We start from the raw sequence: 16,647 nt of genomic DNA, 5'->3' as shown, positions 1-16,647 counted from the left end.
CCGCAGTCATCAAAGCATAAGGTACAGCAGCCAAGTGTGGAACCTTTTGCAGTTCTATATCCATATTTAAAAGGGTTAAAGTCCACATTACCAGCCTTGGATTGCTGACCTTCCCTGAATTCGCTTTTCCTGACTAGATGCACTGTACAGGAGTGTGTGCTGTTTTTAGTATTATATGAGACATACCTATAATATAAGCCCAGTGTTGTAAGGCCCATACCGATGTTAAGACTTCTTTTTCACAACTAGAAAACCTGGACTCTATTTCTGATAAAGTTCTTGAGCCATAAGCCACTAGTTGTAGAGTGGTGCTTTAATGTTGGAGTAACACTGCACTAATGGCTCTCTGAGTAAGTAAAAAGATTTGTCGGGCTGTGGGTATGCCAAGGCAGATGCTTCAGTTAATGCCTGCTTCAATTGGTATATAGCTTCTGCCTCCTTGCCACCCCACTTCCAGTGCTTTGGTGTTACCTTATTCAATGCTCGATAATCTATTGTGAGATGCCATGTTTTGCTGTCGGCTTTAAAACCAGCCACACTGGTGCATTGCATGGGCTTTCGCATTCAACTAGCACAGCCTGATCTAGTAATTCTACTATAGTTTCTTTTTTTATACCCTCTTTGGCCTCAGCTGAATAGGCTTAGGGTCAGGTCCTATGACTTTAACCACTGCTACCACCTTTCCACAGCTGAGTTTGTTTTTAGCAAAAACCAGTAGATAACTCTTTATAGCCATCTGTATGTCACTCTCCCATGTGGGAAGAACAAAATCTGCAGGTGCCTTTAAAGCACATAGTCTGTGAACAGATATTACTGTACCGTGGTTTTGTTCCAAGGATTCGCTAAGGGATTGGTTAGGAATGTCCACAATAGTTCTCAGCTGTTTCAGTAAATCAATTCCTAATATTCCACAGCCCCCTAAGGATTGTAATCCCCAAGAAACTAATACTGATAAATGTCCTAAAGCACTTTTTATGTCCTAAGAAAAGGGTACAATACTGTTCTTACAATTGTAACTTTCAAGAGTCTTTACACACTTAATAGGCAGCAATTTAGCATGTGGTGAACCATCAGTGCACAAGATGCTGGCTGACACCCCCGTATCCATCAACACCTTTTGATGACAGAATGATCCAAACTTTCCTTCCAACATGATGTTAACCGTTGGTCTCCCCCACTCATCATTTATGATGGGAGCCAGAAAATCTGGGGGAGTGAAATCTGGGCCTCTTCACTGGGGCTCCAGGCAGGGAGAACACCATTGTGTATTTCCCTCTGCCTGCTGCTTCTCTCCCTCATATTTAAGCAGTCTTTTAAAGAGTTCAGTGGTAGGAACTCGATCTAATTACTTTCTGGTTTCATATTTTAAAAGTCTTTTCCACAATACATTCCTGAAAGCCTTTAGCTCTTCAGTGGTACCTTGCAACCAAGTTGCTGTTTCTTCCTTAAACCCGTTGCTCTGCTTATTATTATTGTTACCAGGCTTATGGCCAAATTTCCATTTTGTGAACTCAGAGACCCTTTTACCGCTGATACCTTCTTTTTACAGATTGTACCAGTTAATTTGGTTGCATCCTTAGTTAGCTCGTAGGCCTCTCTCACTCTTGATTCCAATTGCTGGAGCCCTATGGTTGCTGGATTTACTGGTCCTATAGCTAACCTCAGGGCAGATGTAAGCCGTTGTAGTACGAATTCACAAAATGCTGGCACATTATACTGCACATTACCATTACGGTCTATTGGTGCTATACCAGCTAACCAATACAAGAACATTTACCTTGCTATATAGGTCTCTGGACACTTTGTAGCTTCCTGTTTCTCTGAATACACTTTCCCAATAAGGTTATCGTATGGAAAAAACATTTTATTCACACGCATATATATATATATATATCTACAAATTCAGTGACATGTCCCATAGACAATCCATCTGGTAAGGCATTGAAATCCTCTATACTCAGACATTCCCTGACTAGCATAAGGGAATCTTCTTTGCTAAAGTTAGGTAAGCAGCTTAAGCATGCTAGACAATTCAAAGCATTGTTCCGATCAAGCTGGCCCAGCTGCTTTCCTAAAGCTTTTGCTTGTTCTGCCGATAACACCTTTGTTTCATAGCGCATCTCAGTAGGCCGTTCAGCCCCATACTGTGTGACTATAGTAGTGATCGGGGCAATCGGTGGATTACTTTGTCCTGTCATCTTTGGGCCTTCATCCAAATTAAATGGCGCTGATGAAATAAGGCCTTTCTCTGCGGTAGAGTAACATGGTGGATCATTCCTGTGTTCCTCAGACTCTACGTCTGAACCTTCCCCAAAAGTGAACTCGCCTAGCAGGTTAGTTTCCATCATGCTAATCATACCCCTAGACATCTTTAGCTGCTGCTGCAGCCTCTGAATCTTGTTCAACCAGTCTGAATGATTTATTACTTCTGATCCTTGAGCCTACTTGGCCTCCCTCAGGAGCTGCCTGATAGTAGCTGGGGCCTCTTCTAATTTTGTGGACAGGATTTGATTTTCCCTTTCTGCCTCTGCCCTGCATGAATTGGCCTCCTGCAGCTGTTCTTCTAGCTGCATGGTTTGCCTAGCTTTTTTCATTTGGGCAGTATTCATCTGATGTTGTGCCACTGCCTTCTCCATTTCCAACCCATTTGTTTTTTCCTGATCTTTTGCCTGGTTGGCTAGGGCTTTTAGGTGTCTGACCCTACCATCCAGTTCCCTGCACACCAGGGCGAGACCATAAATCAATGCTCGCTTCTGTAATTTTTTTCTTGGGAACCGGCTTGCTTGCCAAATATCGTCCCCACAATATTTGTAATTTTAGTAGTGCCTCATCTCCCTGGAAAGCCCCTTCCTTCCAAGGGTTTTGAGATTTCCCCAAAACAGACACTGCATAGGCCAAACTATTTTTATTAGACTGCCGGGACCATCCTTCTAGGCTGAAGACCTTCTCTATCTTACCACAGGTAAAATAGACTGTAGTTATGTCAAAGCTGAATAGCCCACCTCCTAGACTTGTGGTGGCTATTCGCTTATGGTCAGTAACTCACGAGACCCCACAGCTGCCTCCTTCCCAACCCAGCAGTGCTCAGTCATGATCACAGACAATTGTCCTCGAGATGGACGGTTAAGGCCTTACCCTCCACCTCTGCCTTAGATTAAGAGACTGGCCAGGTCTACTTAACGCAGGACTTAACAGTCTGCCTTGCTGCAGGCTGCTTGGGTCCGCTTCCCAGGCTACTGGTGTAAGCAGAATCCTACACTGCAGTGAGCCTCGGCCTGTGGGCCTCTAGCTCACTCTACATAAACTACAACCAAGTGGGGAGACAACATATGTCTGAACAGGCAGTGACCTGGGGAACCTGTCCAACCAACCGGTCGACGCCGTCACCAACACTGTTTCAAACCCTTCCCTCCCCGAGTCTATGGACTGTAAACTGGAATCTATTCAACCTAAGGACCACAATCAGAGAGCTAAATCTCTGAGGAGTCCTTCTGCAGTTGCCAGTAAATGTTACCCCAAAATCTCTGTTGTAGAATAATAAAGAGGTCCAACTCCTATCAGCATCTATCAACTGGGAGAGTTAGAAATTTGTGTGCCTCCCACCCGTGTTGCATTGAAATAAAGGATAGAGAGAATATAACCTTAAATAGAAAGAAGATTTATTAGGGATAGTTACAACTGGGTGGGGGAGAGGAGGCTCCACTAAGGGGATCACTACAAATACCCAAGAATAGATTCCAGCAAGGGGCATAGAGCCCAGACCCTTAAACCGTCCCTTGGTTAAACTGTTAAGTACCCGAAAAACAATTACTGTCTCTCATTCACTGCAGATGGAGGTCACCAGCAACTGATGGACCATCTCAGAGTCTCAGAAACATCAGAGGATCTGGCTCTCTACCACCAAAGCAGGAGATCAACAGATCTAGGCTGATAGCAAAGTCTTCACTGGATCCTTTGATGGAATACAGGAATCAGATATCAGGTAAGTATCAACGGCTTTGTCAGGTATTAGTGGCCAAAGTCTTGATCCAATGGCCGTGCAAAGAAACTGGACGAGGCTGCCTCGATGGTGGATAGCCTCTGCGTCATTGCTGACAGTTCCTTATATACTTGCTGTGGCATGAATTCCTGAGGCACACTCTGGCAGTCACTGCCCCCAGCCGGTTCCAGCCAGCTCTCAAGTTCTGGCAGGAAACAGAGTTTTGGCGGGAAAATGCCATGAAGAAAGGATACCAAGATGGAGTTCAAACCTCTCCTACTACATAAGCCATCTTGAACTTTTAGACTCCATGTTGAATTGCAGGAACATTTATTATAATACATAACAAGAGTATAACCATACACCAATAACACCTTACATCTTATACAGCTGAGTTGTTAACAGGCATCTGGAATAACAGGGACCACAATCAGTCCTGATTTCATCTGTCATGATGGTTTATGGCCATACACATTTGAATGTGACTGGGCAAGTTGGAAGGGAATATATCTTTATTAACAATATTATTAATGATGACATGGTCTTGACAACTTGTTGCTCCGTTAGGGTATAGTGTGTATTTTCTCCCAACCTACCACCTAAAAGTTCTAGATCTGTTGTAACAGTGTGCAATGAGCCTTAATACTACAGCTTATCAAAATGTAAGCACTCTTTTTTAAAATAACTTGTTTCATAGCCTTCCATGAAGGATTGTCTGGAATAAAAACCAAAAGAAAAAACTAAATACAAAATAGTTTTGCAGCGTTTCACTGCAATACCAGGTGAAAGCTGACAATTCCAACTGAGTTTTACTTTGGGTGTTTTGGGTTCATTCATAACCTGAAACTCAATGAATGCCATGTGACTATAAACTGAAGAAAATATTTGCACAAACCCTTGAGAACTAGAACCATGGAGTTCTATTGTGTGGTCTATAGCAAGCATTTGTGTATTTGCTATTGCTGTGGCAGGTGTCATCACGGAGCCCTGTTACACAAAGTCTTCCACATTCTTTTTCTTAGTGTGTGAACAAACGTTCAGTCCTAAGAAGACATATCCTGTGTTGTTGTTGATTTACATCATGCAACATTCTGGGAAGAGGCAATGGTCCATGAAGAAGAAGCTGTGTGAGCAACAGGAGAGTTTGCTCTCTGTCTTGGTCATTGGTTGTAGTCAATTCTTGAGACAGAATTGCTCCCTGGGAAAAGTGTGTTCAGCTGAGATTCCTGAAAGAAGGGATTACCCGGCTGTTTGAACTCACCTGTGCCAGGGCTGGTATATATGTGTGAATATGACAAGCTACACTTACAATATACCCAGAATGTTTCACATCACTGATTTCTTCTCTACTAAGAAGCCGATCTGCAGGGCTCTGTATATCTTCTACTATTCAGCAGCAGGGCAACTCTGGTGTAAGAACGGGATACTGGGAGATGGGAGATTGTATATCTGATAGATTATTATTATCATTACTGTATTCCTAAAATGGCACAGGTAATGTGCAAGATATGCCCTGGAATGTGTGGGTCACCACGTGTGTATAGGTAGTGGATTTTGGTTTGGTTAACAAAATTCAGGTTCAGCAAAGAAGGGGGAAAGGATACCAGGAACTGTATCCCAAGAAACAGAGATCCTGTTTTGCTTTAGGTTTCCCACCTTACAATTCTGGGTCTTGTGTAGAATGAGTTATAGGAGCTGAGCTTTTAGAGAAGCCTGACTGGACTAGCAGTAGTGATAGTGCAGAACTGACTTTGCAGTACACTGGCTTACTAGGCCAGCAGAAGCAGAGCTTACATTACAGACCTGAACAAAGTAGCTGTATGTCAGAGCAAAAACTGGTAGAGTAGTTCTTCATGGAGTAGAGCAGACTAGCAGAAGAGAGGTACCTCCTGACTACCACTGAGTCTTACTGGACCTGTAAGTGTGGTTCAGTTCTGTGGGGTTTCTGGTAGGACTAAAGATTCTCAAAAAGTTGGATGCTTATTGTTGGAAACTGCGGAGGTGAGCACACTCCTGATGTACTGGTTTGAGTGACTTGTTTTCCTATATGTAAATACAGAAAGAGTTGTCATATTTCTTTTAATTGTTTCCCTTTCCCCCAAATACAAAGATACTTGTCGTTCCATTTTCCAAAGGACCCTGTATGCTTGTGAGTGGGAACGAACCATCTGCGAAGGTGACCAGACAGGTTATAATTTAATTTCACAGAGCTAGTAGCAGGAAGGGGGATTAAGAAAAAGGACCCCTAGCCGGATTGAATCCAGATGTTGTTGCTGCCATTGCACGCAATGGAAGGCGTAGTTGCATTGACTTATGAACAAGCACTCCTTTTTCATGTGTGCCCTTTCATGTTTGTGTTCTTCTAACTAGCACGATTCCAGGAATGGCCAATAATGATCCATCACAGAAAACAAATATAGAACAAATTCTGCCTCCCTTCCAGGTGAAAGATATTAATTTGAAGCCCAGTCCTGCATCCCTAACACCGATGAGAAATGTTCACTCACATAAGCAGTCCCATTGAAGTAAGAGGAATAAAGATTAAATGCGTGAGAGTTCTGGTAAGTTATTAATTTACTTGAATAAAAACCATTGAGATCTTTGATATTTTAAAAGTTTGGACTTAATAAAAAAGCATTTTTGAAAAACTTTTAAAAAATGTAAGGAAACTAATATTTTCTGCAGAGGAGAACAATTGAGGGCCCTTCCTGTCTTGTTCTGGGTGTTACCTTTTGAGTTTGGAAATTTGCTTATGTTCCAAAATTCCTGCTGTGCTCTGAGAATAGTAACACTCAACAGTTATTTCTAGTGTGGACTATAATAGAGAATAATTCAAGGCACCCACAAACTATTTCATGATGCGAGCATTTCTCTTTCAAACTTATTTAGTTCCCAGGCTGTGGTGCCATTCTGTTCACCATTCTTAAATACCTTGGAGATTTCCTAAATAGTTCTAAGTTGTGTCTGGGGAAACATTAGAAACACATACTGAAATCATGAATATGCTGTAGATGAAACTACTTTGAATGTCCATTTTTGTCCAAATACTGGCCTGGAAGCTCATGTAAAGCAAAAGCGTTTAAGATAAACTTGTCAGTAATGATACTGTAATAGCAAAGCTTCCTAAATATTTATTCCTGATAAGCTTTTCACAAGCCCTCCTTGTCATGTGAGTTCATTAATTTTTAACATAAGAATAATTTGAGAAGGAATAATTAATTACCATGAATTTTGCAATCTGCTTAGTAGACCTGATTGAATGGAATATAATTTACTATTTATTTTTCACCATTCATGTTTATTGTACTGCTTATTTTATTTGTTATAAGGGGTATATATAGGTCCCATAGATTTCAGAGCCTAATGTAAAATGATCACCATTTAAAAAGTCAACATTTTGAGAACAGATGCCAAAGAGTTATTCCTTATTCTAAGTACAGGAAGAAAGTATGGAAACCCAGATGGGATCGTGTGGCAGTCATTGGCAAATGCAGATTTGTTAATGGCAATTGCAGTCTTCAGAGCATTGTAAATCAGTTATTATGGATGCCCTGGAACATGTGGATAATACTTTGCCAGAGAGTTTGAATTTTTCCTTTAGTTTTCAAGATTTGCAGGAAAAGCAGCAAAAATAATGAAGTGAGAAGTTTCCTTGGCAGGTGATGCTTCTTGATTTTATCTGATTTTTATTCTTCTCTGGGGAAAGATTTGGGAAACTTATTGTGTGTGAATGTGTTATTTTTCCCTTAACCACCCATTTCTAGTTCAGGGGGAGGTCAGAGCTCACAATAAAATAGTCTCCTCCTTCTCAGTGCATTCCAACTGTGGGTTAAATCTTGCCTCGTTTATGTGGAAGAAAGTACAGGGAGCCTCTAAACCACCCTGCCCCTGAACATTCACCTCAGACAGGGCAGGATTCTCACCCTGAAGGGGGAGTAACTAAGGCAGCCACTGGCCCCTGGCTATGAAGTGTTATGATCTCTTGGGTAGTCCCCATGCAGCAAAGAGGGGATGAAGTTTTCTCCTTGTCAAAGTAATAGTAAAGTGCACTGCAAAACATGTTCCCTCTTCACACACCCCTGTCCACTAGCAGGGTACCTGTAGGAGGCTGGCACCTTCTGCCCCTCCTCACAATGCAGCCCATGTGGGTGAGGGCATGGCAGAATTTTGTTCTATACCAGGGATCGGCAACCTTTGGCACGCAGCCCGTCAGTGAAATCTGCTGGCAGGCCGGGACGGTTTGTTTACCTGCACCGTCTGCGGGTTCGGCTGATCACAGCTGCCACTGGCCGCGATTCACCATTGCAGGCCAATGGGGGCTGTGGGAAGGTTGCCGATCCCTGTTCTATACACACAGAGGATTTCAGGGAGTTCAAGCTTACTTTCTGAAATAGCAACTCAAAGGCATGTTAGCCTGAAAATGATTCTGGTGTGTTCTGAGTGACCCCTGGCTTTGAACCACAGAAACATTTACTCGAACAGAAAAATTAGACAATCCAGAGGAGTGCCCAGGCAGTAAAGCATTTATAGAGGCATATGTTATCATTACACAGTGAGTGTGACTAAGGTAGACAGGAGCACTTACACCTGCTGGTAGCTCGATGAGCTGATGAGGTAATTAGCTCACCAGCTGGAGAAGCCAGAAAGGAAAGCAGGTAGTATAAATTGCAAACCCAGGGACCAGGTGATGGTCCCTCATAACTGCTGCTATAAAGTTATATTGTGTCTGGAGTTTTAGGAGACAAACTATAAACACAAGTGGTCAGTGTACCTTGGTGGACCTGTGTGCTGCTTAATTCACCAAGAGGGCTAACTAGCCAAGAGTTTCCAGGAACTGAATGGGGGCTTCTCTGGGTTTCACTTGGCAGCCAGGAAGGTTGAGAGGTAGCCTGTGTGAGGACAGGCTGAACTGGAAAAACATAGGGAGCTGATGTGGTGTCCAGAATAACAACGGAAGGAGATAAAGAGGACATGGCAGGCGTTCTAGCTGATCCAGCAGATAGAGTGACAATCCCTGCTGGGCGGAGCAACAGTGAGTGTTTCAGGAATTCATGATGGAACAGACCCAGGTACAGCAGCATATAATACAAAATGTGAGAAGTCCTGCCATGGGGGAGGGGAGGCTGGGACTCTGTGAAATGGGCCCTGGGGATCATCCTGATGCATTCTTCCTGACTTTTGAAAGAATTGCTACTAATGCAGGCTGGGATAAAGGGTTATGGGCTGTACAGTTAGTTCCTTATCTGGTGGGAGAAGCCCAAGGGGCTTACAGAGCATTGTATGAGGAACACGCTAAGAACTTTGATATGTTAAAGGCTGCTATGTTAGACCATCTAGGTTTGTCAGCCAAAAGATACTGGCAGAAATGTAGGCAGCCACGTGGTAAGGCACAGAGCATTTGAGCAGAAGTTGACTGATTGGACCAAACAACAGCTGAGACAAAGGGGGCAAGATGTTGAAGTACTGTCATCTTAAATAGTTTATGCCGAGCCTCCCAGATACCACTAAGGTCTGCGTGAGGAGACACCAACCAGAGACACTGGATGCAGCAGTAAAATTGGCCAAAAAGTGTATAGAAGCTCTTTTTTTTTTTTTCTAAAGAAAGTGGCTTGTCCTATGCTAGTGGGTGAAGGGGAGGAAAAAAGGCAAGATTCCTTAAGCAGTAAGGCCCGTGAGTGTGAGACGGTGTGAAAGCCACTTCAGCCAGCCAGAATAAAACCATTTGTCCCTCTCACAGGTAGCAGGTCCCTTTAAGTGGGACTGCCCATATGTGGAATGCAGACTGCAGCTGCATAGTGCTCATTATTGCAGAGCATGCTAGCTGGTTTCAGGAGTGGAATGCTCTAGGCAGAGAATGCATACATGAGGGGTGGGGGAGAACCTATCCAGTGGCACCAGTCCCATTGGAAGTACATGGGAGGTGTTGGTGGGAAAGGGCTGGGGTAATAAGAACCTTGCTACATCCTGTGGTCATGGGGACTGATTGGAACCCATTCCTTTTAAGGAGAAGAATGGACCTTGAGGGAAGGAACCTCAATGGAGGAAAAGAGGGCTTGGGGTTAAGCATGGGACTCCGAGCCTCCTGGGGGAGATATGAGAGAACCCTAAATGGAAGTCAACAAGCCAAGAAAGTGGGGACCAGGGAGGAAAGGTGCAGGCAAAGGAGAAGTGGGAAAATGAGAACTCTAGACAAATACCAAGAAATTGAGGCCCAGATAGAGAGTACCAGAGCAGAAGAGAAGCTGGAAAAGGGGGCAAAGGAGCAGGGGTGACCCACACAAGGACAGCCTGAAGAAAGGATGGCAGGCCATGCCGTAGCTGAGGGGCCTGGAGGACGGAGTGACCTCCAAAAGCCTAACTCCTAAACGGGATCAGAGACCCTTGGACTGTGAGAGGTTAGCTGAGGAAGAAACCACAGTGTGCTTACACAGGATGGGGGTAGATCCCAAGAAACAGTCTGTAGGTTGTCCCTGGTGTGATGACCTGTGGGACTAAACTACATTGTGGGGTAAACCCCTGCCTAAAAATTCCTTGTTCTGTGGATGGAGGATGAGAAACCCACACAGGTGGCCCACGGAAAGGCAGACTAAGGAAACTTCAGGGGCAGTGAGGGATTGCTGCCTCCACAAGGAAGGTAGAGCTTGCTCAGAGAGAAAACTGAGCTATAGCAGAAAGGGTGGGGCCTACCTGAGCAGGGAACATAAAGAAGGCAGGTATGTGACAGGATGTTGTTAATGGCTTTAAATTGGGTTCTGCTAGCCTGCTCACTTAACTGGGTGTTCTAAGGTAGAAAGAGAGCACTTACACCAGGAAAGAAAGTATGCAATACAAAAGCCTAACCAAAGGAGCAGGAGAGGGTTCCTCATAACTGCTGCGATATGGCTGTATTGTACCTGCTGCTTAAGAAGGAGATGAACAATAAACACATGTGGTGTAGGTACTTTGGTGGATCTGTGTGCTGCTTAATTCACCAAGAAGGCTTACCAGCCAAGGGCTTCCAGGAGCTGAAGGGGAAACCCATTCACCACGTGGTAAAACTTCCATTAACTTCCAGGAGACCAGGATTTGAACCTAAAAGTATTTTGCATGTCAGAGAACATTTTGCAAGGGGTTGCCCCCTAATAGTCCCATTAAAGATGTACTCCTTGCCAGGGTGATGCAGGTGTATATTTTGGAAGATGGAATGTAAACAGAAAACTGTTCAAGTAGAAATGCTTTAACCTTATAATATAAAAACAACTAACATTCAACAATCTGATACAAGGAAATGACCAGAATCCTTCAATATCATAAGCACTTCATTATATACTATCCTCCCCTTTCATAATTGGTTTGCATGATATAAATTTGTTTAAGAGATATGCACTGAAGATTGTTTCTGATTGTTTCAGACATTTATGATGTCACATTAGCAACTGTATTTGCTATACTCCCAATCTGATGGTTTTTATTTGCTGTTGTACATAATGCATGTACTAATTAATAGTATGTAAGTAAAATAGATTGAAATAACACTTTCTGCCCAGTTACAAGAGTCTCATGTCAGGTAGAAAATTCTAAACTATGCTAATAAGGTATTATAGCAAAGTAAGTGTAGAGAGGAAGGTGGCCCAGAAGCTAGGGTATTAACCTGAGACTTGTGTAGTCCTGGGTTTGATTCCCTGCTCTATCAGACTTGCTGTGTGACTGGACATTCCCCATCTCTAAAATTAGGATAATGGCACTCCCCTATCTCTCAGGATGTTGTGAGAGTAAATACATTATGAGTTTCTGAGATACTATGGTACTGGATGGCAAAAGTATCTATTTCATACAAGTATATGCAGTGTTGTTATAACTGTATTGGTCCCAGGATCTTAGAGACAAGGTGGGTGAGGTAATATTTTTTTTTATTGGACCAACTTCTGTTGGTGAGTGTCTCATCTACCTTGTCCCTCTATTCTATATAGGCTCTTTTTTAGCATACTCATCATTGTCATGTCTGAGCATTTTTCAGTAGTGCATTAAGCAACATGGCTAACATCTATCCCACATTCTTTATTCTCTCATCCTCTCCCCTCTTTCCTCCCTCTCCCCCACCCCCAGTGGGAGAGTGTGTTTAGTGGAGTCTCTTGTTTTGGTAGGGATCTTTGTTTTTTGTTTTGGGGGAAGATGGTTAATATGCGTGTTGCAATGTATGCATGTTGGAGAAGGCAAGGTCCAAGAAATATGCCTTACACTTAGAGCAGAAGTTGGTGAACTTTGTGATGCTCCTCAGTTCTTGTGGGAGTTCATTTCTCCATCTCAGATCACCTCTGAGATAGTTCTGTCTCTCGCACAGAAGAGCTTTGTCCTTACAATAGAGAGTTGTCACCCTCCATCTTCATCCTGCAACTTTAGGAGATCTCTTACAGAGCCTTGGAGTGCCTTGAACATAATTACCAAGATACCTTAGAGATCTCACCATGCTTGAGCCAGACAAGTGGAATTGGCCATTCATAACAGACCAGAAAGCTCCTAGGGCCTCATTTTCCTCTGTGTTCTACCTGTAAAAAGGCCCATAGTCTCCCCTGGCATATTTTTATTAAGAAGCTTTATGGACTTCTTTGTCACTAAAACCTACAAGAAATAGGGCGGGACAAAAGGGTTGAGAAATAAGGAATACAAGGGAACTTTCATCCAAAAATCTAATGAAACAGAACTCTTGAGGTTACAGCAAGTTCAAGTTTCCCAGCTTTCTACCTTCTTGCAAGAATGAAAAGTGGCTTCAGCAATATATTGTGAGAGGGGGGCCTACTGTTACTGCTAACACCAGACAGTCGTGGAAACCTCACAGGAAGGCATGCTGTGACATTTATAAACCAAGGAGCTGCAGAGAGGATAGAATAAAGTCTGGTTATCTTGGAAACTCAGCACCTGAATCTTTAGAAGTGATCCTGCTGAGTTTTGCACTGCTCAGCGGCAATGTACATATACAGTGCAGTATGCTCCTGTGCAAACTGTATATGAAAGCTTGGGGCAAGGACTGTCTCTGTGTGGAAAGCATCTAGCACAATCTGGGCCATGCTGCAGTCTAATAACTAACTCTATTAATGCTATATAGAGGCACTGAATTCTATGCCTTTTGTGAGTAGGATGGGAGTGAGCCAGGGATCCCCAACTACCTGGGTCCATCCGCTGACCTTCCACCAGGTCTGCCAGCTGTGGGCGCACCATTTAATGGAAGGAAGAGGATCCTTGGTCAAGCAGAAGTTGAGTTAGGGAGCATGAGGGGGTTTTTCCCCCCAGAAGGGAAGAAGGGAGTAGAGCAGGTGGAATCTTTCATGGGGGGCCGGGGGGAGAGGGGAGAAAAAGCAGCAAGGCAGGATTCCACCACATAGGTTGGGCAACAGTCCTCACTGCAGCTTCCCTAGAACATCTCCAGTACCACTACATGGCTAGGGGAAAGGGCTGGGGTCAGGGTCGAAGTCCATCATAGAACACCCTCGTCCCCCACCCACGCCACACGTTGGCCCTTAATGTCTCCAAGTGGCACTGTGCTAAGAGAAAGCAACAGGGACTGCAGCATTGTGTAGTGCATTGTAGATGTGGCAGTGAACTGAAAGAAATAGGATGCATCCTGTATGTGTTGAGGCTGGACCTCTTCTCAGATATTGAATAAACAATGACAATGATGTAAAGATCCCTAAAAAAACCTGACCGGATATGGCCCACTTTTCTCATCACTGCTGTCTGGAAATTCAGAATGTGATGCCAATTGAACATACACATGTGTTTCTAAGTTCATTCATGCCAAGCGGGGCTTCTAATCTTTTGAAACTTCAGCCGGTCTGAACAAAAGGAATACGGTTTCCCTTTAAAGTCCAGTGGCTCTTTGTATTGCTTTTGTCTTCTCACTGGTTGCCCCTATGCCTTAAAGATCAAATAGCATTATTACTCATTATAACATCCTGTGTTGGCTAATTTTTCCCCATGAAAAATTTCAGTGAAAATGAACTTTTCATTTCAATCTAATATTTTTGCAAAAAACTTCAGCTTTGCATCAAAAAGCCAAGAACCCAAAAGACCAAACATTTTTCGGAGTGCCAACAAAAACCGTAATTTTTTTTATAAAAATTTTTTGTGAAAACTCCACCTTTCAACAAAACAATTTTTTGAATGGTTCTGCTAATAACTATAACTATCCCTGCCCTTCCCCAGAAAAATTGCTCGGGGCTGTGCATAAACACGTCAAAAATCAGAAAGTTCCGAACAATACAAAAGAGCACTCACAAATATCAAAGACAAGCAATGTATGATGAGTCTTTAGTGAATATCTAAGCTTCCACTAAAAGGTGCCACTAGGGCAATTCAGTGCAACACTTTCTTTCCTAAACAACCAAAAAATCATTCATAGCTCTGCTTTTGAGATGGCGTTGTGATCTAAATGAATGCAGAAAGGAATACTCAGTGGAAGTTATTGTCTCTCTAGCGTATAATGCAAACGCCATTGTGATACTAAGGGTATGTCTACACTATGGAATAAGGTTGAATTTATAGAAGTCGGTTTTTTAGAAATCAGTTTTATATATTTGAGTGTGTCTGTCCCCACAGAAAATGCTCTAAGTGCATTAAGTGCATTAACTCAGCGGAGCGCTTCCACAGTACCGAGGCTAGAGTCGACTTCCGGAGCGTTGCACTGTGGGTAGCTATCCCACAGTTCCCACAGTCTCCGCTGCCCATTGGAATTCTGGGTTGAGATCCCAATGCCTGATGGGGCTAAAACGTTGTCGTGGGTGGTTCTGGGTACATATCGTCAGGCCCTCCTTCCCTCCCTCCCTCCCTCCGTGAAAGCAAGGGCAGACAATCATTTCACACCTTTTTTCCTGAGTTACCTGTGCAGACGCCATACCACTGCAAGCATGGAGCCCGCTCAGGTAACCGTCACCGTATGTCTCCTGGGTGCTGGCAGACGCGGTACAGCATTGCTACACAGTAGCAGCAACCCATTGCCTTCTGGCAGCAGACGGTGCAATACGACTGGTAGCCGTCATCGTTGTGTCCGAGGTGCTCCTGGCCACGTCGGCTAGGAGCGCCTGGGCAGACATGGGCTCAGGGACTAAATTTGGAGTGACTCGACCAGGTCATTCTCTTTAGTCCTGCAGTCAGTCCTATTGAACCATCTTATGGTGAGCAGGCAGGCGATACGGATGGCTAGCAGTCATACTGTAACATCTTCTGCCGAGCAGCCATGAGATGTGGATGGCATGAAGTCCTTCTGCACCCTCTGCTGCCAGCCAAAGATGTAAAAGATAGATGGAGTGGATCAAAACAAGAAATAGACCAGATTTGTTTTGTACTCATTTGCTTCCCCCCCTCCCCTGTCTAGGGGACTCATTCCTCTAGGTCACACTGTAGTCACTCACAGAGAAGGTGCAGCGAGGTAAATCTAGCCATGTATCAATCAGAGGCCAGACTAACCTCCTTGTTCCAATAAGAACAATAACTTAGGTGCACCATTTCTTATTGGAACCCTCCGTGAAGTCCTGCCTGAAATACTCCTTGATGTAAAGCCACCCCCTTTGTTGATTTTAGCTCCCTGAAGCCAACCCTGTAAGCAGTGTCGTCAGTCGCTCCTCCCTCCGTCAGAGCAACGGCAGACAATCGTTCCGCGCCTTTTTTCTGTGCGGACGCCATACCAAGGCAAGCATGGAGGCCGCTCAGCTCATTTTGGCAATTAGGAGCACGTTAAACACCACATGCATTATCCAGCAGTATATGCAGCACCAGAACCTGGCAAAGCGATACCGGGCGAGGAGGCGACGTCAGCGCGGTCACGTGAGTGATCAGGACATGGACACAGATTTCTCTGAAAGCATGGGGCCTGCCAATGCATGCATCATGGTGCTAATGGGGCAGGTTCATGCTGTGGAACGCCGATTCTGGGCTCGGGAAACAAGCACAGACTGGTGGGACCGCATAGTGTTGCAGGTCTGGGACGATTCCCAGTGGCTGCGAAACTTTCGCATGTGTAAGGGCACTTTCATGGAACTTTGTGACTTGCTTTCCCCTGCCCTGAAGCGCATGAATACCAAGATGAGAGCAGCCCTCACAGTTGAGAAGCGAGTGGCGATAGCCCTGTGGAAGCTTGCAACGCCAGACAGCTACTGGTCAGTTGGGAATCAATTTGGAGTGGGCAAATCTACTGTGGAGGCTGCTGTGATGCAAGTAGCCCACGCAATCAAAGATCTGCTGATATCAAGGGTGGATGGCTTTGCTGCAAAGGCATTTTCTAACTGTGGTGGGGCCATAGACGGAACCCATATCCCTATCTTGGCACCGGAGCACCAAGCCGCCAAGTACATAAACCGCAAGGGGTACTTTTCAATAGTGCTGCAAGCTCTGGTGGATCACAAGGGACATTTCACCAACATCAACGTGGGATGGCCGGGAAAGGTACATGACGCTCGCATCTTCAGGAACTCTGGTCTGTTTCAAAAGCTGCAGGAAGGGACTTTATTCCCAGACCAGAAAATAACTGTTGGGGATGTTGAAATGCCTATATGTATCCTTGGGGACCCAGCCTACCCCTTAATGCCATGGCTCATGAAGCCATACACAGGCAGCCTGGACAGTAGTCAGGAGCTGTTCAACTACAGGCTGAGCAAGTGCAGAATGGTGGTAGAATGTGTATTTGGACGTTTAAAGGT

General features: G+C 44.2%; 1 protein-coding gene across 1 annotated transcript in view; it reads left to right on the top strand.

Annotated features, from left to right (window-relative positions):
* Window positions 1-16,647, top strand: part of LOC140911927 (uncharacterized) — a 77,286-nt gene that overhangs the window by 39,135 nt on the left and 21,504 nt on the right. Inside the window, exons 3-5 of the mRNA XM_073346087.1 lie at window positions 3,831-3,982; window positions 6,423-6,540; window positions 15,533-16,393. Coding sequence (XP_073202188.1) covers window positions 6,475-6,540; window positions 15,533-16,393 — 927 coding nt within the window. The 5' untranslated portion in view covers window positions 3,831-3,982; window positions 6,423-6,474. The remainder of the gene's footprint in view (window positions 1-3,830; window positions 3,983-6,422; window positions 6,541-15,532; window positions 16,394-16,647) is intronic.

The sequence above is a fragment of the Lepidochelys kempii genome, chromosome 5 (genome assembly GCF_965140265.1).
Source record: "Lepidochelys kempii isolate rLepKem1 chromosome 5, rLepKem1.hap2, whole genome shotgun sequence".
NCBI lineage: Eukaryota > Metazoa > Chordata > Testudines > Cheloniidae > Lepidochelys > Lepidochelys kempii.
The sequence above is the reverse complement of the archived record's forward strand: the minus strand, read 5'-3'. Positions and strand labels throughout refer to the sequence as shown.